The sequence below is a fragment of the Curcuma longa genome, chromosome 1 (genome assembly GCF_044706935.1).
Source record: "Curcuma longa cultivar G26 ecotype Majalengka, Jawa Barat chromosome 1, ITB_CL_G26_1.1, whole genome shotgun sequence".
Classification (NCBI taxonomy): Eukaryota; Viridiplantae; Streptophyta; class Magnoliopsida; order Zingiberales; family Zingiberaceae; genus Curcuma; species Curcuma longa.
In genome coordinates this window covers 18606418-18630860 of record NC_133861.1, presented here as the reverse complement: position 1 = coordinate 18630860, position 24443 = coordinate 18606418, and the positions used below count along the sequence as shown (strand labels likewise).

At 41.0% G+C, this 24443-nt stretch overlaps 4 protein-coding genes across 4 annotated transcripts; 1 reads left to right on the top strand and 3 right to left on the bottom strand.

The window, feature by feature from the left end:
• Positions 1–83: 83 nt before the first annotated feature.
• LOC141825386 (cellulose synthase-like protein D2) lies at positions 84–2929 on the bottom strand. The gene is made up of 2 exons (XM_074712774.1): positions 2598–2929; positions 84–2526 (listed from the first exon to the last, which is right to left on the bottom strand). Exons 1-2 carry the CDS (start codon positions 2927–2929, stop codon positions 84–86), a joined length of 2775 nt encoding a protein of 924 aa, XP_074568875.1.
• A 764-nt stretch (positions 2930–3693) lies between these two features.
• On the top strand, positions 3694–4248 carry LOC141825360 (putative invertase inhibitor). Its single transcript, XM_074712747.1, has one exon. The coding sequence runs from the start codon at positions 3694–3696 to the stop codon at positions 4246–4248; it is 555 nt and encodes a 184-aa protein (XP_074568848.1).
• Positions 4249–5281: 1033 nt separating this feature from the next.
• On the bottom strand, positions 5282–16012 carry LOC141843839 (plant intracellular Ras-group-related LRR protein 6). Its single transcript, XM_074731863.1, has 21 exons — positions 15818–16012; positions 15601–15664; positions 15352–15488; positions 15189–15275; positions 15025–15100; positions 14796–14870; positions 14623–14692; positions 14422–14499; positions 14263–14323; positions 14088–14166; positions 12871–12961; positions 11520–11580; positions 11365–11432; positions 10574–10647; positions 8880–9017; positions 8556–8660; positions 8082–8206; positions 7909–8005; positions 7687–7761; positions 6174–6229; positions 5282–5718 (listed from the first exon to the last, which is right to left on the bottom strand). The coding sequence occupies exons 1-21, from the start codon at positions 15880–15882 to the stop codon at positions 5643–5645; spliced, it is 1758 nt and encodes a 585-aa protein (XP_074587964.1). The 5' UTR covers positions 15883–16012; the 3' UTR covers positions 5282–5642.
• A 1969-nt stretch (positions 16013–17981) lies between these two features.
• Positions 17982–18370, bottom strand: LOC141812497 (ethylene-responsive transcription factor ERF095-like). The gene is given in 2 exon segments (XM_074700485.1): positions 17982–18118; positions 18121–18370. Coding segments are annotated over 2 exon segments (369 nt in total). The 3' UTR covers positions 17982–17999.
• Positions 18371–24443: the final 6073 nt, after the last annotated feature.

Below are 24443 nucleotides of genomic sequence, written 5' to 3'. Positions count from 1 at the left end.
TCTATTATTGACCGTAGCTTGATAAATTGAAGCAACAATTGATTGCAGGGCTTCAAGTGGAAACTGCATAAAGGATCCTGCAATCAAGGGAAGGTGATGGAACCGCCAAGCTCCTGTGCTCCCGAAGGAGACTTAAGAACCGCCCACAGAAGCGAAATCGTGATGGCTACAAGACCCGACCAAACGAAGACGACGGTGGGCGTCTTCCCTCTCCTCCCCACCAGCCCCTTAGCAAACGGATACAGATGAATCATCACCCAAAAGCTAAAGAACAAACCGCCCAAGAACTCGCTCCACTCAGGCGAGGAGCTTTGGCTAGTTCGGCTGACGCCGATCGCGACGGCGATCAAGTTGAGGGCCATGATGGTGATCGGAGGAACCATCAGCCACGTCCACCGCACCGCGTACAGCTGCGCAAACTCCTCGTCATCGTCGTCGGCGGACGACTTCTTGGCCGTCGGCGAAGGCTTGATCCCGGTGAAGACCCTTAGCGGTCCCTGGAGCAGCGCTCCGAGGTGAGCACTTGTTCCCCCGATCACCCGCATCTGCTCATTGCGCCACCAGTCCACGAATTGCGTGCCCGACCACTTGACCTCGAGCAGGGTGAGGATGCAGAGCGTGACGGTGAGGACGAGGACGTAGGTGAGGAAGGTCACCGAAATAGATTGCACTATGAACTTCCCCGACAAGAGGCAGAGGGCCGGGAGGGAGCAGTAGGCCGTGAGGAAGACAGAGGTGAAGGGGTTTGCAGAGTGGTTGAGGTAGGCGAGCCGCTGCAGGGCCCTCATGTTGGAGGAGACGAGCAGTGGGTTCCGGTGGGAGAAGAACATCTCCACGGAACCCGTCGCTCGCCGGAGGATCTGGTTCAGCCGGTCGGCGAGGTTGATGAGTGCCGCGGCACTGCGGAAGGCGTCGCGTTCGATGGGCGAGCAGTAAATGGAGCGCCAACCCTGGTTGTGCATGCGGTAGCCGGTGGCGACGTCCTCCTTCGCGGAGCCGTAGATCCACCCGACGCACTCGCCCCACTGTGTCTTGTCCTCGTAGCTACAACTGATCACGCTCAACGCCTCGGCAACCGACGGCAGAGTAACAGCGCCGCGAGGGGCCGCGACGGTCTCCTCCGGCCGATCGTACAGAGGTCGGCTTTGGAACTCGGCGACAGGGATGGAGTCGATTAACGACGTGGAGTTCCCAAATCTCTTGGAATATGTGGAGAGAATCTTTTGATCACTCTGCCCATCATCGTTGACTTGCTGCCGGCGCTGCAGCGACGGCTCCGGTGGGTCGAAGCCATAGACCGCCATGCGCCGGAAAAGGCAGCGTGAGCCCAAATTGAAAGGGCCTTGGATGCCGTCGAGCGCTGGCATGTTGACATCGAAGAAGACATTGTTGTTGTTGGCATAGCGGTCGGAGGGATCGACGCCGTCGAGTCGCAGAGGGAATTGGACGAAGCAGACGCGCTCACTGCCGTCCAACATGTAGCAAATGCCCTGTCGGAAGGCACGAGAGTCGTGGACGTAGTTGTCGTAGTCCAGGTTGAGGAGGAAAGGGCCGTTGGAGATAATGGCGGAGGCGCGCGCCAGAGCATTCAAGGCACCGGCTTTCTTGTGGTCTTCGAATCCAGGGCGCTTCTCGCGGGCAATGTAAACCAGCAACGGTAGTCTCGTATTGACTCCGGTCAGGTCCATCGACAGCACCGACGTACCGTCTTCCTTGTTTCCCGTCGTCAGTACAGGCTCATTGCTAGGAGAGTTCAGCATCACTTGAACGACCGGAGGATGGTCGTCGTAGCGATGGCCAGGCAAGGGGTCGATCCAAGTCGCCGGCCAATAGCAGCCATCAGCCATCCACGTCGCCGGTGGAGGAGCCTCGGGCAACACCTTTCTCTCTTCAAGAGCATTATACGCATAGGATCGCCTGCGGACGGCGTCTCGCAGAGCATTTATGCGGACCTTGAACTCGTCGTACTCCCTCTTCATCCTCCTCCTGTCCTTGACGAAGTCAGGGCGGATCTTGTTCCAGTAAGGATCTTTCTTCAGGTTGAAGTAGCTCTCCGGGCCCCGTGGCTCGACGTCGTGTTTCCGGCAGAAAGGCACCCACATGGCAGCGAAGCTACTGACCTCCGCCATGGCCTCGAACGTCAGGAGAGAACCGGCGTCATCGGAAATATAGCAAGTCAGCTTCTCAAAAGGGTAGTCGGCGGCGAGGACGGAAAGCACGGTGTTCGCCGTGACCAGAGCAGATTCTTTGTCGGGGTCGGCAGCCGTGATGAAGACGTCGATGGCCGGCAGCTCTGAGTTTGGAGTCTGAGTAGATGGACCTTCGAACTCGTCTTTGAGGACCCCGAGCTCGGCGACGCGTTTCACTGGGTTAAACTTGGGGAGCTGCTCCAGAAGCCATGAGAAGCTGAACCAGATTTCGCAGACAACGGAGATTCCCCACAGCCACATCGCTTCTTCGTTCCTGTTCTTGATTCTCCATGCATGATAAAGCCCCAAAACAATTATCCGGAACAAGATTAGGAGTCTGGGCAAGTGCAAATTTGAGAAGGCATCAAAACGAATGAACTTGATCGATCAAAAATCTGTACGTGTTACCTGTACGGAGCAAGGATTGCAGCAGGAACATTGATTTTGCGTGACATAGGCCTGTTCTGTTTCCTTTTAAGTCCATCCTCACCAGCACCGCAGGCAGCATTCTCCTTCGAACTCTCTTTTGCTTCTAAATTGTTTCTTCTCGTCTCTTCTGTTTCTAGTAGAGAAAGAGCTCCGGCACCGTTGACTTCCTTCGCCTTCTCCAGCAGCTTAAACATCTCTCTGCATCTCGGACAGAGTACGTCCTGTCCAGGAGTGAGTTTGCCGGAAACGGAGCAATCGGCGCAACTCTCTTCAGAGATGGAGGCCGGAGGAGGCTCCATCTTCGCCCCCATCGGCAAGATGTAATCTTTGCTTGTTTGCCGGCGAAGTTGACCGGAGGACATGGTTCTCCAACAAGTCCGTTGTGAACCAAAGTTGGATTTCTACACATCATTCGAAGCAGAAAAGAGTCCTTCGAATTTCATTTATACAAATTCCACCTCTTATAAAAATAAAATATCTTCTAATTTAATATTTATTTTTAAATATTAAAAATAAATTCACAGGCATATGGCGCAGTTTAGTGATCTTGAGTCGCTGCTGGGCGGCCGTCCGTCGGCTCGGCACAAAGGTCGGTTGGCTTTGTGACACACCAGGAATGAACAAATGATAATCGATCGAGTTTCCTCCAATTGGCTCGTTTTTCATAGTATTTAATAGAGTAGTTTTATTCTATACAATATCATTCAAGTTCGTAAGATGTGATCCCTAAAGCAGTGTAGAATCAGATCAAATTATTGCACGGTGTAATTTGCCTGGCCATGCAAATTGTAAATTACAGACGTTGACCGATTAATAATGCAAGAACAGTTAGACGAAGAAGAAGCTCTGTTCCACGTGCATGCAGCTGCGGTTCTGAAGACCCGAAATTGAAGGCGACGAGAACATCCTCCGTCGCTCAACGCGAAACTCGTTTCTCCTCGTCACCAACGTCCTTCGATTCGATCGATGGCTCGATCTCATCTCCCCCTATAAATTGGAGGACGATCGACCTCCATCTCCCTCATCATCCACTGATCGCACGCTCTCGATCGTATTCAGTTAACTACTTGCCAACATGCAGTACTTTCTCTTCTTCCTCTCTCTCGCCCTCGCCCTCTTCCTCTCCATGCACCGCGTATCCACCACCAGCCCTCCGCCGACCTGCGCCAGCCCCACCAACGTCAAGGACGCCTGCAAGCTCGTCGCCGACAAGTACCCCGCAGTCGGCTACGATTTTTGCGTCAAATCCCTCAAGAAGTCCGGCTCCGGCGACCTCCACAACCTCGCCTTGGTCGCCACGCGCACCGCAATCGCCCACGCCGCCAGCGCCGAGGCCGAGATCGAAGAGCTCATGGAGCTGGAAGTCGACTCCGCCGACAAGAACAACTTCGACAAATGCTTGGACGCGTACGCCGACGACGTCGACCACTTGCGCAACGCGGTGGACAACATCGCCGCCCGCGTGTACAAGAAGGCGGCGCAGCAGCTCGCGGCCGCCAAGTCCGCCGCGAAGAAGTGCGAGGCCGCGTTCGCGGGCGGCGACAACAAGGGAGAGGTGCCGGGGGCGGCGGGCAGTGACTGCGCCAAATTGGCGAGCATCGCTCAGGCCATCGTCGCGTCGTTGGCGTGAGCTATAGCCCTGTTTTTTATTCCTGATCTCTCTCTCTCTCTCTCTCTCTCTCTCTGCTTCAATTTGGCCTTTCATTTGTTTTCTTGCTTCATTTTGATCCATTTCGTTTAGCAAACATAAGGATCTTGTTGTTCTTAGGCTTGGAAGCATTTCCAATTAATCCGTAAATAATAAAGCCATGTAGACTTTTCCCTTCAGGTGTTTCCAAAGATTTGAAATAATGCACCAGGAAATAAATTAAATGTTCGAGTATTAAATATTTGCGCTTCGACATTGCTACGTCGATCTTTGTGAGCGATTGATCCATTCGAGTGTTCTTTCTTTCTTCTATAAATCTTCATTTCTTCTATAAATAATACCCTCCTTTAAAAAGAAGATTTTTAGATTGTGAGCATCTTTAAAAGTAGAAGAGAACTTCCGTCTTTCGATTATGCATGATATCGACTTCACGAGCATCTATGAAGAGGTAAATCCAGAAATTACAGTTGATTCGATTCTTTCCCTAAGAGGTAAATTCAGAAACTGCAGTTGATTCAAACTCTTTCCCTTTTCTGCAACTCTGCTGCGTTGTAACCAATTCAGCTATACTCATCCGAACTCTTTCCACTCTTCTACAACTCTGCTGCGATTGTAACCAATTCAGTTATGCTTTGGATTAGCATATATCGACTCTCAAGTCATATATACTTAATGCAACATTATCAGATCTCACTGCATGTCTGCATTGGTTATAATAACTCGTTATTCCTATAAATTTGATAGATAATGATTTAACATATGAGACCAAATTACTTATATCAAATAAGTTAAAATGTGTATATTCTACTAAATTCAGAATTTGACGAATTAGGATTAAGAATGATACCATCTCACACGTCGAGCATACCTAAATGCAACGTTGAAAGAACTTATCGCATCAGCAAGCCAGAAATTGGATAAACAAAGAAATTTTACCGCCTAAAACAACCAACTTCTACAAGTAAATACACCCTAAGCTTGAACACAAAATACGATTGCAAAGCATTTCTCATAATAGGAAAGAGTGGTTCTTCTTACAACATCAAGATCAACCTTTGCTACAATAAAAATAATCAATAACTAGTACCGTGAAAACAGATACAACAAAACAATACACATACATCGGCAGCAGTTTACCTTCAAATAACAAAAATATTAAATAGAAATCACGAATTACCAGTTGGCAAACCAGCAATAACATGAATAAATTGAAAGGGCAATGAATTGTGAACACAACCAGAGCATTTCACGTATTCTATTTTTATACCAGAAAGCTCTGTAGTGAAATGCCTCGCATCCAACACAATTTACGATTCAGTAGACTACTGGAGCACCCGGTCTAGTAATGAACAGACGTTGTGATCATCTCGGTGTGATCATTGATCTGGGAGTTTGTCTTTGAGATATTTGAGAATAGCTTTAGTTCCCCGATCTAAGATAGTTCGTCTAATGCTGCAAAACAGAAAAAATCTTAGACAAAGCAAGAAAGAAAAGGGTAAAAATAAAAAAGGGGGAACAATCCAACTAATGTTTTGCCATCTCAAAAGCTAAATCATGGTATATCTATTATAAAAAGAATGACACCTAAAAGATGAAATCTCTCCATTTCACAAGAAAGAAAAAATTATGCAGTTCTAAGCTAGATTTGGTCCATTTACTCAACTGAAAACCCTACCCAGATTTCATTATCTCGTAAAAAGCAAAAGATAGAATGCAGAAGGGGCAGTGGTTGAAGTAGAAAACCAAATCTGATCACCACAGTTTGTTGTAGGTGGGACCACTTTAATCCTGATAATAAGAATGTTTTACTTTGTGATATTTCTATGTTGTTTGAACTTTCAAGTACCAAATCAGCATAATAATTACTCCAAATACTGAGAAATAGGATGGAGGGGCAATGTTGAAACCTTCTCAGCGGATTGCCATCAAGTTTCAGCACTTGCAAGCTTGGCTCAAGCAGTCCCTGACAGATACAAAAGAGAAGATTTTTTTATCATCTGTGCTTCTCATAACTAACAGAAAGTTTATAGTCCAAACCAAGTGGATATACTCCATCTAGATTAACATCCCTTTCACGAGAATTGAACCTAGCAATGTTTAAGAAAAATGGTTCTGTAAAGCTAGTTTCAAATAGCAAAACAATCTTGATTTTTGTAATTTTCATGTCCCTTTTGTTTCTTAGGTTAGCATTACACTGGGCAGAAGATATGTATGCGACTGTGTACATAAATATACATAGAGAGAGAATTCGTAAATCCAAGTTAGGATGAAGTCGTAAAAGTTTGAGTTTTTTGGATGTTTTAATCATTGATTTTATGATAATGTTCTTGTTTTACCACATCATCTTATTTGGACTGATGCTCATTTAATTATGTCTTATTCATCAACAATATGAATGCCTTTTCTTTTTCATAATTATGTTCCTTTTAGTATATTTTTCCTAGTGATATTCTTGACCGCAGATTTTTGGGATGCTACTTTATAGAGATGACCAAAATTTGTCTGTCAATTGTTTATTTTTTATTCTTCCCATTTTTTATTTATTTTTTGTTTCTTCTGCTCCTATTCTGGCTGCTCTCTCGTACCTACTTGTCTACTAAATCCATGAGATAATTGTACAATTCTATCTCCTCAATCGATACACAGAAACTACAACTAAATGACTCTTGGAGATGTTCTCAGGTGTTTTCACATTAACTATTGTACTCCTTCAATCTCTATTGTGTGCTTATCACCCCACTGCTTAAATCCAACAAAAACTAAACCAACATATTATCCACCTGTAGCCTTTCATAAAGATAAATAATAAATACTACCTGTCACATAATTCCTCACTATGCTACCTGTGATTTCTTATTTCCTATTAACTTTGCCTTTGTGTTGACATTTTTTTTTCCTATAATGGCTCCAAAGGTCATCAATCTTCTGGTTGGAGGCAAACTATATTAGAGATGCCATATTGGTATTGTATGAGATATGGACTCAGCTTCCTTGTTACATATGACCTGAAAACCATATTGATTGACTTAAAGCTATACCAACTTAAGGGAGTGCTCGGTGTATATAATTGGGGATTTAGAGGTAAATAGAAGATAGCACTGCTTGCTAGATGTCATGACTGTTTTAACCAGAATATATATGCTGGAACAATGTATAGTGTTCAATTGTGAATCTGATCCATGGAGCTAACCTTCAATAGATGAAAATTATAACTTATGTTCATTGCTTGCAGAAATGCACAATAATTTTTTGGTTTCCAATTCTCTGAAAAATAAAGTTCTTCATGATAATGTGGCCTAGCCAATTAAAGTATACATTTTGGAAAAAGAAATTTATTTATAAGTAGCTCAAACTAGTTAAATTAATGTATTGAAAATCTTGCATAAACTACTAAGAGGTACTCAAAGAAAGCAGCCAGACCATTTCTGGAGGAAGCACAGTTATGTTGTTGTCAGAAACATCAAGCTCAATAATGGAAATTAAGGCCTTTATTTCCTGTTTCAATCATAACAAGAATACTGAGTTATGTATTGACTGTAGATAACAGCAAAGTTTTAGGAAGAGAACAAAGTGGCATAGCCTAACCAAATCCTATTTAAAGACAGATGACTTCTTTTCTGTATATATCCAGTCAGTGATTACCTGAGGCACTGAGACAAGATTATTCTGGCTAAGATCGAGTATTTTTAGTCGCTGTAAGGTCAACAGTCCTGGAGGGAGTTCACTCAGTTGCATTCGCCTGAAAATTAGAAAATCATTCATACTGTTGTATTGTGTCTCAGGAATTTGAAACAATTTAGCAAGTCAATTAAAACCTTAGGTAAAGTTCCTCCAATTGTGGTAAGCTGGAGAATGAAAAAGATTCTGGCAAGGATGACTTGTTGCCACTTAAATCCAAAATTCTGATTGTTGTAAGGCACTCAAGGCCATTAGATGGAATCTGTCAGAGATAGATGCAGTAAGCTTTTCTCCTAACATATTCATGAACAGCTAGTGCTTGTTGTCACTAACAAGTATGGTTTGACTTATAAAGGCAGAGTTTGTAGAACCGCGCGCACACCCATAACATGTGAACATTTACCAGATCTGTTAATTGATTACATCAGGTATGATGCTCAAAAAGACAATTGAATACATGCAGTAATCATTTTATGTACGTGGCTAATATACACCTTTTCCAGGTAGCAGTATGGAATTATATAGCCACTGAGAGGCAATGATAAACCAAATAACAAAGACAAGTAGTTTCCACTCTCCAGCTTATGTAAATTGATCACCACTGATTATACCTGTGATAATGGATTGTTGTCCAGTTTCAAACAAGAGAGGTTAGGAAGAGCAGACAGCACTGCACCAGGCCATTCTCTTATCTTGTTTCCAGAAAGAATCAAAGTCTGCAGTTAAAAACTTAAAATAAGATAAGAGAGAATTAAGAAAATCAATAATATATTAATGCTAAAAAGTAGGAAATTTTTTATAACTCTCCTCTAGAAATTTAGAGACCTGGTGACCAGGGTTTGGAATCTCATTCTGTCTACCAAAACGAGTGAGATATCCATTACTTGTAGAACAAGGTGACAGTTAACTGTTATTTGACCATCATATTCTCATACCTGAAGTGAGGAACAAGTTGATAATTCACTTGGTAGCACTTCAATTGAATTCCGGGAAATATCAACTTTCACCAGGTCTTCTGTCTCCCATATAGAAGGTGGGACAGTGGTTAATCCTAAACCACTTAATGTTAACTCCTGATCCAGTAGAAGAAACAGTTAACAGTTGATTGTACTGTAAGCGAACATCTACTTAATTTCTGATTGAAAATTGATATCCATTCAATTCAGAGAGAAGCATTGGAGGTGGGACAAGGATGACATGAATGGTCTAACCATCAGGACTAGGGATGTCACACAAGCTGGGCCACCTGTAGCAGCATGACCAAATTTACATGAGCTGGGCAGGGCCAGGCCCTATATAGAAACGATTTGGACCAAGCTGGGTGTGACCTTGCAGATCCACGTGCCAAGCTCGAGGTGGTCCATGTGTCAAGCACGTCCAGGGCATGGACCCAAGATGGTTTCCCCAAAAAAAAAAAACATCCCAACCCCAAAATTATGGTCATTTAGCTGTAAATATACCAAAATAGCCTCAAAATTTTTGACAAAGAATTACTTTTTTTTTTTTTCAAATTTTCCTATTAATGCCCTTAGCTTCCACCCCATCCATCATCACTCATCAAAACACAATCTTATTCTCATCTCCAACTTGCAATAACAAAATCTTGTAATTAATTTTGGTAAGTGTCCTATTTTAAGTGTGGAAAGTTTAGTATCTTTTGATTTGATAATATAATCCTTTATTTTAGTAGGAGTTTAATAAGATCATTGTCTCTCTCAAGTAGTGGTCCTTCTTTGCTAGTTTAGTTGCTACTGGGTTTATATAAGTGTTGTCTCTATGTAGCATTAAGCTTTTGATCAATAAAATTCTATCTCAATTCTCTATTGAGAATTTTCCTGTATGTGAAGTTCTTTTGTGTGTGGCTGTTACACAAGCATGGACATCATCTCCTCACTAAGAAAAACTAAGATATTTTCTTAGTGATTGGAAAGGGCAACCAGAAAGATAGAACACAAAGTTAAAACGTAAAAAGAGGAGGAAAGTGCATCAATTTCTTGCTCTCTGAAAGGGACATCTAAAGAAAATAATAATAATAAAACACTGCTAAATAAAGTTGATGAAGCAATTATTCTACATGCATGGAAATGATGACTCAAGACGACACGCCAACAATTCGCATACAACTAAGTTCTTGGTAGGTGAGAAAATGATGCACATAAGAAAAAAAAAATCAATTTGAATTCTAAATTTGTAATTAATTTTGGGTAATTATCCTATTTTTAATGTGAAAAATTATTATCTTTCTCAATTAGTGTTATTTCTTTCCTATTTTAGTTTGTATTGAGTGTATAAGAGTGTCGTGTATTTATGTAATAAGTAGCTTTTGATTAATAAATTTATCTTTCAATTCTTTGTATGAAATTTCTCTTATGTGAGGTTTGTTTTTTTATGTGAGCCCCCTTTTACTTTGTCCAGACAATAATATGACTCTCACATTTAAATTATTAATAGGCAATTTTGTCAGCAAGATTAAGAGCCCGGTGCACGAAGCTCCCGCCATGCGGGGTCCAAAAAGGATCCATTGTACGCAGCCTTACCTCACAATTTGAACCCGTGACCTAGGTCACATGGCATTACCGTACTCTTGTCAGCAAGATTAAGAAAAAAAAATCACAAATATAATATTTACCTTGGAAGACAACAACCTAGCTGCTCTTGCAATTTGATCATCTTTCATAGTTTTACTAGTTCCCGATCCAGATTCTATACACAATCATACATGGAATCGAGAACTTCAGTAAAGGTTGAGAGGACAAATAAATTCAGTAAGGGATTTAAACATAAACATATAAACAAAGATTTAAGTACCTTAATCATCAAGAAAATGTTCATTTATTACAAATGCAGGAAGAATAATTTTATTACCATACCACATAGTGGATACAGATCAAGCAAGCAGATATTCAGATGCATTGTATCCAACTGTTAGTAAGAAAACAATTACAAAAAAAATTACACTTGCCACACAATGACTAACCAATGCAAAAAACCATAAAATGTCTTTAGCACTTACGGATATACAGTGCTGATGCAAAACAGAAAAAAATATATATATCTTTTTTAAATCATCAAATAACCATTCATTCATAACTTTCACATATCACATCCCTTTTTTGCTCAAGAGATCTCCTCCCTTCTTATTTTGTTGTTTCTTTATATGTAGATTAGTTAAATGTAAGCTAACTGGAAATCATTTTCTCATGTAGTATATATTCCATAACAAGGATGGTTGAGCAGGTAAACTATTAGTCTACGTTGAGTCAATTGAATATTTTAGCAAATACTAAAAGCAACTACATATGCATATGTGAGCATACAAGTTGTAGTGAACCAATGCATATGCATGTGGATCTATGGAACACTTTTGATGACAATTGTAGCAAATAAAAATAATCAACTTTATATGGGAAAGGGCATTACCTTCATCAGCAGAGAGGCGACTTCGAAGATACTTCAGCAGCACTGGTGTTGGTCCAGATACTAGAGAGCTAAAATACAAAATGGTTCAATTATTAGAAAACATGGAGTCTCTAACCAAAACTTTGAAGACATTTAAATGCAAAAACTAGTGACACCTTCGAAGAGTTCTTATGGGATTCCCAGTCAGCAAAAGCTTTCTCAGAGTGGTCATTGTACCTTGAATTGATTTGGAAATTCAAATGAATGACATTGAAACTAGAAATAAGACAGCTCCAAATGGTTGAACAGATTGATGTAGATTTTTTTATCTAGGAAAATATGATTAAAGTATATATATATACAGAATCATGAAAAGCCTACACTGCTTCATTGCGAAGCAGGGGAGATTGGAGAACCATTTTTGCAGATACCTCTTTATTCAAAAAAAATTACATATTTGAAATTACCACATTTTTATCAACAAAAAGGACAAACTTAAGGTGATCCACGTTAGCAACAGAGCAAAATAAGAGGAAAAAAAGATCTCCATCCAGCCTAAATCACACAACAATAAAGTACAGAAAAATGATGTATCAAGCTGCTCATTTATAATGCTCCAGATCTCATCTTGTTTCTTGTAGCCATTTTTATGACACCAACAATACAGGTTGAAAATATATAGCATCCAATTTTTCCAACAATTGTAAAATGACGATGAAAGTTGAAGAATAGTAGAGAATGAATAAACAAACTTGTAGGGGTTGGAATACATGAGGTCACAAGTAAATAAAAAGGCGAAGCTGTTTCAGGGTTTAAGACTTTGATATACTGGTTTGAATTCATCCTCAAACTAGTTTTCTTTCTTATTTGAACCTAGTGATGGAGTAGGGAAATGCCTGCTATCCCAGTGCAATTCTAAGGACATGTCAGAATCAAGTTAATTAGAAAGTATAGGATGTACAGGATGTCTCTCCTGCCTTGGTGGGTTTTGTTTAACAGTATTAAATGATTAACAATTACTCCTACTAACATGGTAACGTATAGATTTACTTGATTTATCAAAATTTCACTTAAACTAGAGTTAAAACTAACAATTGTTTTAAGGAGTAAGAAAATTGTGCGAGTAAACTGCATGAATTGAGACTAGTTTTGAGTGGCTAACCTATACTCCAATTGGTGCCAAACTGTATCTAGTAGACTGATCTAAAACCATGGCTATCTGTACTATTAGACTTGCCTAATGTTTCATTATCTTTATATATGCAATGCTTATAAGCATTCACATTTTAATCACAACAATCTTTCAACACCTTCATGATAGTTCCAAGTAGATAAGCACAGATAGTTCCAAGTAGATAAGCGCAACCTTGTGTAAACATTAAGAAAAAAAAACTCATTCAAGGAAAATCCATTATACTTGAAATAGCAAGTTTCCAAAATAATTTTACCTCAAGTTAATTAATGTAAAGAAACCATCAAAAGCAATACCAACATAGATCAATGGAAATTGGAATACAATAACCTCACCTATCTCAGCTGGCAAGCCAGATAAAGAGTTATTGGAGAGATCCAGGGCAGAGAGTCGCAATCTGCAGGCTTCCACAGGAAACTCCTTTAACTAAAAGGGTAAAAACATATCAACAACAGAGAGAAACTTAACTTCTACAAAAAATTAGTAACTCTAGTCAATCAATTAAAGACAAATGATCATATAGTCATATTGAAAGGATTACAAGCCACATGTTAGAATTTTCTGTCCTAATTGTTGCATTTGCCACATTCATGTGAAATTGCCAGCTGTGCCCTCATTCAATGCCACTCTTGAAATTTAAGGCCAAAACTAAATTTTATCAGTCTTTTCTGAACCAATGCTTCAATCATAAAATACATTAGCCTCAGTCAGAGAAAATCGTCTTTCTGGTTTATCCTCCAAGCCCCCTCCTTCATATGGTTGTCTTTTAAACTCTTTATGTCATTGACGCTATGCTTTCCCAAATTTACTACACTTCTAAAAAATGCCTCAAAAATTATGTTGGCATATTCTTCAAGAATATTGCAGTGTATTTTTCATTTAATGCATAATATATATAAAGTGATCATCCTATTTTTACAATAACGATAATTCTTATTTAAGACTTTAATTGAATTATTTTCAAATTAATTTGCTTTATGTTTATTTAGATAAGAAATTGAAGAGTACTTCTTTTTTAAATTTGTTTAGTTATTTACAAATTTTTATTTAACTTGAGAAATATTTGAGTTTGTTAAACCAAGTACAGGTGCTCATCGCTGAATTCTTGGTAAGAGTGGTCGTTATACAAAATAATTCACCAAAATCATGTGAATCTCTACCTGAAGCTACTATAAGGCAAATATATAAAAAAATAAATTAGGAATTTCATTGCAGAATGAACAGGGAAATCCAAGCATAAAGGATTTATAATACAAGTCTTTATAATAAAAGGGGTGCAAAATGGGATGGGGCATCTAAAGTTTGTCACAGCATAGTCCTTGTATTTGTTTTCTATTGAGAAAATAAAAAACATTGGGAGGGTAAAATGTTGGGTAACGGTGATCATGTAATGACAGGCTTGATTTTTCACAACTCAATTAATAATCCAGATCCTGTTTTCATCTAGCTATGTTCTTTCATCAAGAATCTGAACTTCATAAAAGTAATCAAACTAGCAATATACTTTGTTCTGCAAAGGTCAGAACAAATTTTTTTTAAAAAAAAATGTTACCTGGTTTGCATGAAGATCGAAAGTCCCTAAATGAGAAAGTGCACCAATTTCTGCCGGCAGAGTTGACAGTAAATTAGTCCTGCATTTCAAGACAAACAACCATGTGCCTCTAAATACATGGAAGAATTCTATGAGGAAGAAACTATAAATCATTCTAGAAATTAACTGAACTCACCCCATATAAAATTCAGCAAGTAAACAACAACCCATAATTGAAGATGGAATTGATGAAATTTCTAGAAAAGATTCAAAGGAAGACAATCAGAAAGCTCTAAAGAAACATAGAAAAGTTTTGACTAAACTATATATATACAAATTGGCTAAACATACTTACTATTTTGATGAAGATCCAGACGGATAAGTTTTGTGAGGAGACCTATGCTATGTGGAATGCAGGTGAGCTGATTTTTAGCTTTAAAGGACCAAGAGAAGAAATTTAGCATACTGGTATCCATTCAAGTAGCCTCTAGAATAATGAATTAAAAAACTAGGAGAGCTCCACTTTAAGCATAAAAGCTAACTCAGTCTCACATACCAGCATTGAGTTCTGTCAACGAAGTCCATGAAATTAGCATGCTCTCCGTGAATGATGTCAACTTGTTCCCCTTAGATTATACCACTCCATTAGGATTATAACTACTTAATTGTTTATCACTGCGCAAATGAAAACTAACTTTTGAAGGACCTTTAACTTAGCAATAATTGTACCTCAACGTCCAATTTAATCAACTTTGAGCAGTTGGCAAGTTCATCCGGAAGTTCTGTCAAGCAGTTATTTGATGCCTAATATCATGTGAAGAAAATATATAAATATCAACATGCAGAACTCTAGTCACATTGAGAATCCCACGATATGTTTCAACATATGCTAGTCCATAGTCCTAATCTAGATAAGAATGACATAGAAATGAATCTAGTAAACCCAACTGTGAAATACCTTAAGTTCTGATAAGTCTAAGCAGCTTCCAAGGCTGCAAGGAAGTTTCCTAAGTTGGTTATTTGAACAAGCAAGCCTGCATGAAAAAGAAAATATGCATGAATTTATGGTTTAGTCACAATATGATGGCCAAGTTCAGTATAATGTACAATGAGAGGACCTACTTGACCAGAGAAGTTGCGCTGCCAATCTCTTCAGGGATACTAGATATCATGTTAAACGACACATCCAATGCCTTCAACGAAGTAAGCCTGATGAGCGAGATATCAGCATGCAGGAGCAAATGCTACATGGAATTAAAAATAAAGGAAAAGCACAGCAATTTACTCGCCAACGGCTGCTGGTAGTGAACATAGTTTATTGTGACTGACATTTAAGACAGTTAACATATTCAAATTTTTTAGGTCCTCTTTCAACATCTCGAGGTTGTTATGAGCCAAAATAAGCTTTTGCAGATCCACGGCCTGAAAAGAAATGCAGGTCGAGGCATCGCTATCAAACAAAAGAACTTCGGCTGTCAAACTTGGTAACTAGCTAAAAGATACTTTTTGGAGAAGCTAAAGAAGGAATTTTTACCTCCCACCACTTATCATCCTCCGCATTCGATTCCAAGCTTCTATAAATCTCATCGGGCAACTCCCTGTGAAACAGAAGAAAATGAATCAGATCATTCCGAACTACAAAATCGTGATGCGAAAGGGTAGCGAGAACGTCAAGAAGACTCCGCGATGCCTATTTTCAGAATCAAATCTGCCAGACAAAAGTTAAATCATCCTCAGAGAGAACCAATTACTTGAGGGATCGATTGGAAAGATTGAGAGATCCCGACGAGCGTGCTGATTTCAGAAGATGATCCATCGTTGCTCGCCTTTGATTGACTCCCTACTTCGCTTTCGTCTCCATCACGTTCTCCGGCATCGGAAGGATTCTCTCGATCGAATGCCCCGAAGGCAAATAGTTGGGCGGCCTGGATTCCAAACACAGCAAAGTGACGATAAATGGTGCCCACGTTTTCCGCTGGTGACCTCTTTGTTGACGAAGGATCTCCACCGTCTAATGTCCAGCGAGTGCGACTCTCCGATTTTCTAAAAACATCCCCAATTTTTACTCGCTTAGATATCGGCCAAGGATCTCCATCGTCTTTTGTTGCGCCAGACGCAGGTCCTCCCTCCGAACCCGAACGGCAACTACCCATCCGACGCTTGCACCCACCGTGGACGCGGTTCTCCTCGAGCCCCTCCGGCCCGAACTCGTTCACATCATCGCTCCACAGCTCCGGGTGGTCGTGGTGCATGCCCACCACGTTCACCCACATGTTAGTCCCCTAGGGACCACCAAATCGCCGACGCAGACCTCCTCCCTTGCCAGCCGTTGCACGTTCGGTGCCGGCGAGTACAGCCGGAGCACCTCGTTCCATACCTTCCCCGTCTGCAAGTACTTGCACCATCAAATCTTCTCATTTTAATTTCCTCTAACAAATAATGATTTGCCTTTGTTAACTTGGAGAGCACGTCGGAGTCAAAAGGCCTGCCGCCGGAAACTCGCTCGACTTCTTCCCGGAGAATGCTCTGCCATTTTTGGTGCAGAGCCAGCAAGAGCAAGGCCCAACAGAGGGCCAGCGCGGTGGTCTCGTGGCCCTCGCAATCAACTTCTTCCTTCTCCCGTCTCGATTCTCGGCCTCGAGGAGCTGTCCGAGGAGGTCATGCTGCTACTCCGCCTCAGAATCACATCTCGCAGAATGGGAGCCCGACGAGGCGACTGGACCGGAACAGCATCTGAAGCTTCTTGAACACTCGATTCCCCTTCTCTTCGCTGATGCCGAAGCAGGTCTTGGGTCTCGGCGATAATCTCCGCCCAGTTCTTAGCAACGCCACTTCTATTACGCATCGGCTCGCCGCGGTCTGGTCGGCGATCCCTCCATCACGCTCAGCGTACTCTGTTGAACAAATTCATACATGAATTATATATACATACTAAAGTGGACATTTCCATCTCACGTACGCACATTAAGTCTCAAGGACATCACATGCACGGTATCTTTCTCAGATTAAATATTAGCTTCGTGATCACTTAGACAATGCAAATCCACTTGATGTCCACTTAGATCTAATACAAACTCTATGGGCAATAAAAAGAACGTAAGAACAATAATAATACCCAAGAGTATGGAACTATATTTGTGCAAAACATGGGATAGAGTTATAATCTTTAATTGATGTTGATTTTTTCGCAAATGGGGGAATTCCAAGTGTCTTAACGACTCTACAAGAGATATTTATTGCCATCCTCAATTTATCCATTCTTTTTTGGCCACGCCAAACTAAAATCACTTTTGATTTTTTGAACAAGAATACCTAATTAAGGCATGTCCCATGTTCCAATTGACCTCCCAATTAATGTTGTCTTTGGAGGATTAATTGTTTCAGACTTAATTGGTTTGTGTGTATATATGGAATCTTGATCAAGCTTCCAAATTCAAATTGATTTTTTTTTTTTGGAGCCTAGACAACCACAATTCAACACGTTGGTGTGGAATTTTGAAGAACATGCTGCATAGAAGGAAAAATTAGGTTTATATATATACTAAAATATAGAATCTAAATGAAATCTATTCAAACATTCTGATTTTGACTGATTTCATCCGATGGTTTAATTGCGTTTGACTAACTTTTGACTTTTTCAAATGTTAAACATACGACCTTGGAATTCTCATTCTAATTCTCTTTTGCTTCTCGTGGAACAGTGAGCTGTTTCCCAATCCGTGAGATTCGACCGACATGAATGTTTTGTTGTTATTGTGGTATTCGATAGATCGAATGTGAAGATTTGCATCAAGAGATCGGCAGAAAATGATGCTGATTCGTATAGAGAGATAAAATCACTCATACATTATTTTACCTTAATTCATCCGTAACACATGCATCAATAGCTTCCATTTGCATAATTCATGGAGCTCGAGCAACTTAATTAAGCTATTAATTATCTTGGCCACCCTTTTCGCCGGACTCGAGGAGTTCCTCCAGCACCTTGTCGTCCAAGTACTCCAGCTCGATCACTTCCTTCTCCTCGCTCTGCTGTCGTGAAGACGAGCTACCGTGGCGGCGGAATGGACCTTGTCCGGGAAGTTGAGCACGGCCATGGCGCCCCTCATCTCGTAGGCGGCCTTGTCGTAGGCGCGCGCCGCCTCCTCGGCGGTGTCGAAGGTGCCGAGCCAGACGCGGGCGCCGTGCTTGCTCGAGTCCCGGATCTCCGCCGCGTACTTTCCCCACGGCCGGCGCCGGACACCGCGGTACTTGGTCTCCGGCGCCGCCTCCTTGCTCTGCTCTCCTTCCGGGCGCCGCTCCATGGTGGGATAACGAATTAACGCGCGAGCGAAGGATGGCGGCTGGAGGAGCGATTTAAACTTGGTGGGATGTCACGGCACCAGGATCCGCTCCAAGGATTGCAACGAATGATAGGTTGGCCTGCGTGCCTGGACAGGGTTCCTGCTGAGTAAATTGCAGGGGATCCTGGTCAGGTGATGGGAAGGTTACTGTGTTCGCCACGTGTAGGCTGGAGATGGGAAGGGAATTTTGAAAGGGACAGAAAAATTGAAGTGAATTCGGGTTCGATGTATCTGGATTTTAACTTAGTCAAGTGATGGCTTTGGAAAGGTTCATTATCTTTTATGCTGTGAGTTGGCAGTTGGCATCATCATCAGTGCCACGCGTACGGTATCTGATACTGGTTGAGATTTGACCTCGTGCTCTTTGACACCAACAGTTCGTGGAAGTCGAATGTAACTCTGTACGTGGATTCTCACGCTACTTGTTCTTGTTTTCAGTTGGATGAAGTTTGAACACAGTGTCAGTGGCAGTTATGGGGTAATGAGGATGCACATTGCATTAGACTTTAATAGGCAAAGCATGATTAGGCAAACTCTTCTGCTTCTCCTCCCTTGATCCTACTACTTCATTATAAAAATAGGATCCGTCACTCTAACGGTCCCACACGATTGACTTAGATCCCAATTTTACCTCATAAATTTTTTTATTGTTTCATGGTCGCAAATTCCCAATGTCAAATTCATGATAAATTTTCCACGGAGATGCAAAATCACACTTTTCCAGAAAAAATGACAGTTATGAAATCATTTATTAAAGATAAATTTTCGTCCATCAAAAGTATAATATATTCCTACATAGAAATAGAAGCATTAACATAAATTATTATTATTTCAACCGTGACCTACTAACATATTCAAATATTAATGCTATTTCATGACTAAGGCATCACTTTAATTATTTATAAATGACTTATTATATTATTTATTTTCTTTCAAACAAAAGCACTTTGACTTACTTTCAGAAACTAGCAAATAAAGTCGGTGTTAATTTTCGTATAAGCACGCTTTGTGGATTGAGCATAAAATCTAAATGACGGGCAATGAGGGCGGCTGGAAGTTTCTACGACAATACTTAGAAATCAACGAGGCGGTCAATTTGTTTCAATTCCTTTTTTTTTTTTTTTTTTGACAGCGAAATTCAAATGGTAGATGGCTAGATGGATGAAGGCCAAGCGGTTGGTCTTCCAGAGAAGTATATATCGGGAAGAAACTATTTTTTGGCAAATATTATAAAGGGATCCCAAGTTTTGTTATAGTAAAAATAAATTACTCCATTTCTTGTTGTTCAGCATTCAATATGACTTTGTAAAATTTTACTTGGATTAATAATTACAGGAATTTAACTTTCTTAAAATCTCTTTGCCTTTCATCAAAGTTATATAGTAAATTCCTCTGTTCAACTCCGTATGGACAGTAATGACAGATTTTCAGTTACTGATTATATGAGTTTCGGAAATTGCATTAAAAATTTCAACGTATCAGTAAGCTGATATCCACCAGCAGCTGCAATTCTGTTCAAATCCAGCACCTTTGATGTGAAACATATTAAAATACTCTAGTTTTGCTCTGCACATTCCACTGCAAATATGAACAGGAGCATCAATATAATTTATGGATATATACTACTCTATTTATAATCTTTGTTCTTGCGAAAAAACTGCAAGCAATTGTATTAATATAATTGTATAATTCTAACTGGAAACTTAGCTCACGCATGAGGCTTGAAGTACCTACTCACTCCAATTTACTTCAATATATAAATGCAGTGACTATACAATCGATACGCTTGGCTTCTGCTATGCAATTTGGAACATATTTAATGATCTAATATCTGGACTAATTCTCCTAAGGACACGTGTTCTAGTGTATTTGGAATAATTTTGAATAAAATCTCACATTACGACACTTTGAAATAGCCTATCATATCTTGATCGTGATCTATATTTTTCATTATTAAAAATACTTAACATTTAGTGTGATAACATTGAAACAATACGTTTTATCAAAAACATGCATGTGAAATATTTTTTTTTGTTGGGAAAGTGTGTCTTATATTTCTCCATAAAATTAGATTATTGATATATTCATCAAACTATTAATCAATCAAAAGTTTACCAAACTCAAAATTTATGAAGAGGAATGACATTAAAAATAATAAAGACAAGATTCATAAGTAATTATAATTAATAAGAGTTACAATATAATTTAGACTCATCATACAATTATCTTAATTAATATAATTTTAAGATTACATAAATAATTTCTTATACATAAGACTATTAAACCCCGATAATAAATATAAAAATTAATTTCCTTTTCCTATTGGAATTGGACTTCCTCTTCTAATCAATATTGCAGCAGCGATAGATAAATCATATCGGAATATTCCTATTACAAGGTTTCAGAGGCGATCCGCACAGGCACAGATTGTTGGCGTAAACCCTGGCCGAGCGTTTACTGAAGAACTCTCCCTGCGGGATTCTTCCGCAGAGCTTGTTGTTCCTGAAGTTGACTCGGGCTAAGTTGTCGAGCCCCTCGAACCTGCGAGGGATCGACCCCACCAGCCTGTTGTAAGATACGTCCAACACCTGCAGCCCCTCCACCAAGCGCAGACTCGACGGGATCCTACCGGTGATCATGTTCTTTGACAGGTCCAGCTCCTCCAGCTCCTGCAAGTTCGAGATGTTGCGCGGGATCTCGCCTCGGATCTCGTTGTTCGACAGGTTCAGCGATCGCAAGGTGGAGTTTGGCGGGAATTCCGGCAAATTGCCGGTCAGGTTGAGCCCGGCGAGGTTGATTTTTGTCAAGTTCTTCCGGCGGAGAAACCAGCGGGGAATGGTTGGAAGCGTGAGGTTGTTGTAGGACAGGTCGATGGAATTGAGAGCGCGGAGGCCCTTCTTGAAGCTGATCGGGAGTTTTCCAGTGAGCGCGTTGCCGGAGAGATCCAGCTTTTGCAGAACGGGAAGGTTCGCTATGGATCCGGGGATGAGGCCGGAGAAGTTGTTGTGACTGAGGTCGAGGGATTGTAAATCGAGAAGCAATCCTAAGCTTCTAGGAATATCTCCGGTGAGCTTGTTGTGCGACAGAGACAGATTCTTGAGGGAGGAGAGCCTGTGAAGGAGGGAAGGGAGCTCACCTCCGAGGTTGTTGTCGTCGAGGACGAGCTGCTCGAGCTGTGCGAGCCTTTGGAGGCTCCTGGGTATGGTTCCGTTGAGGCGCTTGCATCCGACGAGTTCGAGCACTTGGAGGGATGGAAGGAAGCCGATCGACGGGGATAGGGTGCCTTGAAGGTTGTGGCCTTGGGAACAGTGTAGCTTCAAGCTGGTGACAGCGCCGGTGGTGAGGTTGCAGCGAACGCCCTTCCATTGGGTGCAGCAATCCCGTGTGGGAGTCCATGTGGAGAGGGCGTTGGTGGTGTTATCAGAGACGCCAGATTTGAATTTCAGGAGGGAAAGTTGATCACTGGGCGAGCAGAGTTTGAGAATGGGACGACGGGCGATTCCTGTAGAGAAAAGAAGAGGGAGGAAGACGAGGAGAAGTTGCAGTCTCGACATCTCTGCAAAAGGCGATGCAGTGCTGCAATTCTCGACACCTCTCGTTATATACATGCAGAATGGAATCACTAAATTGGAAGTTACTTCAATTAAGGAATTAATTGAAACCGACGCAGACAATGCATGGATCAGTTTGGAAATTAAAGGCGTAGATCTATAAAACAGATGCAGGATCAAGTAATTGCTAATGCTGTTTCCTGCATTATACAGTTCTAGTTTATTCTATCAGTTAGTCCTCGAAAAAAAGAGGAAAGAATCTATCGTAACCAAAACTATCAGTTACATTACGGACTGCTAAGAAAGATGAAGATGATACCCTTGTCATGTAATATTTAAGAAAAAGAGCATCAAAAAGCATGGCAACCATGTATACAGATCGAACACTCAGTCGTTTCTTGCCATTTCGAGATCAGTTAAGGTTCCTAATGGTGTGAACTTCACCAAGATTCCATGGCTATCTCTAGAGATCTTCAAAAATTAAAAGGCATTTCTCTAGGAGTAACTAACCTTTATTCATGTGAGCATCAGATCAGACTATGCTTATCTGTGCAGACAAACTTCACTTTAAACTGCTGACATTCGACAAACCCTATTCATCAGTATTATCTCATTTTATTGCCATTTTCCAATTTGATTTTTATTACTATTTACCTTTTGTTTTGCTGCTGCTTACCTTTTCAACTTTCTTCATTCGTATACCAAACAATTAGCTTAACAAACTGAATACAGCCTAAAAATGCAAATTCCAATTCGACAAAGAATAAATTGCACAAATAAATAGCCACCTGTTTAAACATGGTCTAACCTTTGAGGTTTGCTTTGATTCTTGATGAACACTAATCATCCAAAAACGCAATCTACTGTTGAACGAGATCTTGAATGGAATCGAAACAATCTTTGTATACTACAGCAACAGTGCAGAGGATTTCAAAGTGCAACAGAATAATCAACAATCTCTTTAAAAATCAACAACAACAAGCAATTACAATCAAACGTTGATGCTTTTGTTTCTTTTTTGTTCTTTCACAGTTCATACACGTTTTTTCTTTCCCTAAATGTCTATTTCAAATTAATAAAATATCTCCTATTTTTCTTTCCTTTCTTTTCCTTTGCACAGCCAATGAAACCTTGACAAGTCCAAAGGCAAAACGTTAAGCGTCAATGACATGGCGGCCGGGTGAGCGAGCCGGCGGCGACGCCAGGTCATTCCGGCACAAGGGGCACGTGGCGTGTCTGATGAGCCAGGGGTCGATGCACTCCGCGTGGTAGCCGTGGCCACACCCCGGCAGAACTCTCAAGTCGTCGTCGCAGCGGAACTCCACCAGGCACACGGCGCACTCCCCTGCCTCCTCGCGTCCCCAATCCACGGCGCCGAACGGCACGAGCAGGAAAGAAGTCACCCGCGCCGGGTCGAGCCCACGCCTCTTCCTCTTCTTCATCCTTCGTGCCAGACGCTCCTCCTCCTCGGAGCTCGAGCCGAAGGCGACGCTGATGATCGCGGCGACGATGAGGAAGGAGAGAACGAAGAGGAAGAGCGGAAGAAGGACTTGGTCGATGCGCGAAGGGGGACGCGGCGGAGTAGCCTCGTGGGTGGGCGGGAAGCGGCCGGGATGGGAGTTTCCGGAGAGGAGGTCGTCGCCGGAGTGCAAGTTGCGGTCCATCGAACGGGAGGATCTGCGTCGGAGACTCTAAGCAAGCGAACCTTAAATAGGCTGGAAATTTTGGATCTTTTGCCAGCTTTTCCACAGTTGCGAGAACGACAAAAATGAATGTGCCTACAAATGTTCAAAACTTGGCTCTTCCTCTTCACCGAAAATTGTAGGTGCCAGAAAAGAAAACGAGAAACGAGTAAAGAAAGCTTATTCTGCTGGCAATTTGTTCTAAATCGAACCGAAGCCTCTTGACTATGATGAAATTGAACGGCCCTTTACTATTCCACTAAAATAAAAGTCGATTTCACATATTTAGATTCTTACCCTTTTTAAATCTTTTCGAATTACCATAATACTTATCGTTACACGGCTAGATCGCACTCTATCTATTTGAGCCATCCAGTTTGTTGATTTACTTACAAGGATTACATATTTCAACTGAGCTGAGTCATCCACCAGTTACTTTGTTCCACAGTTCCAGAATTCATCAGTAAATGTAGGTATTTTTTTTTGTCTTTGCGAGTTTTGTTGCGTTGGAAATTGCATCATTTTAGTTAATATAACATTTTTGATTAATTTTTACTTATCGTTGGCAAATTACCTGAAAACTAAAAGGAAAACACCGGGGATCACGAGTGAATTTGATGTAATTATGGTTAAAGACTATTTTAATATCATTCGCTAGAATTCATAAATTTAATCCTTTTATAAAGCTGAATGTGCTGTCCCCATATATTTGTACCATAGATTCTGGATTTTTTTTGTCTTTTATAAAAGAGAAGCATGAGTATACTAAGAAAGATAAAATAATTTAAAATAATTTAGGTC

What these genes read in the sequence shown, in the direction of transcription:
- LOC141843839 (XM_074731863.1), bottom strand. Translation starts at nt 15,882, where the DNA reads ATGGATCATCTTCTGAAATCAGCACGCTCGTCGGGATCTCTCAATCTT. An exon ending in TGATTAAATTGGACGTTGAG is followed by an intron (nt 14,693 to 14,795) that starts GTACAATTATTG and finishes GTATAATCTAAG; the next exon opens with GGGAACAAGTTGACATCATT. An exon ending in TCGATCTTCATGCAAACCAG is followed by an intron (nt 12,962 to 14,087) that starts GTAACATTTTTT and finishes TTACCCTTTTAG; the next exon opens with TTAAAGGAGTTTCCTGTGGA.
- LOC141825386 (XM_074712774.1), bottom strand. Translation starts at nt 2,929, where the DNA reads ATGGGGGCGAAGATGGAGCCTCCTCCGGCCTCCATCTCTGAAGAGAGT. An exon ending in GCAATCCTTGCTCCGTACAG is followed by an intron (nt 2,527 to 2,597) that starts GTAACACGTACA and finishes GCACTTGCCCAG; the next exon opens with ACTCCTAATCTTGTTCCGGA.
- LOC141825360 (XM_074712747.1), top strand. Translation starts at nt 3,694, where the DNA reads ATGCAGTACTTTCTCTTCTTCCTCTCTCTCGCCCTCGCCCTCTTCCTC.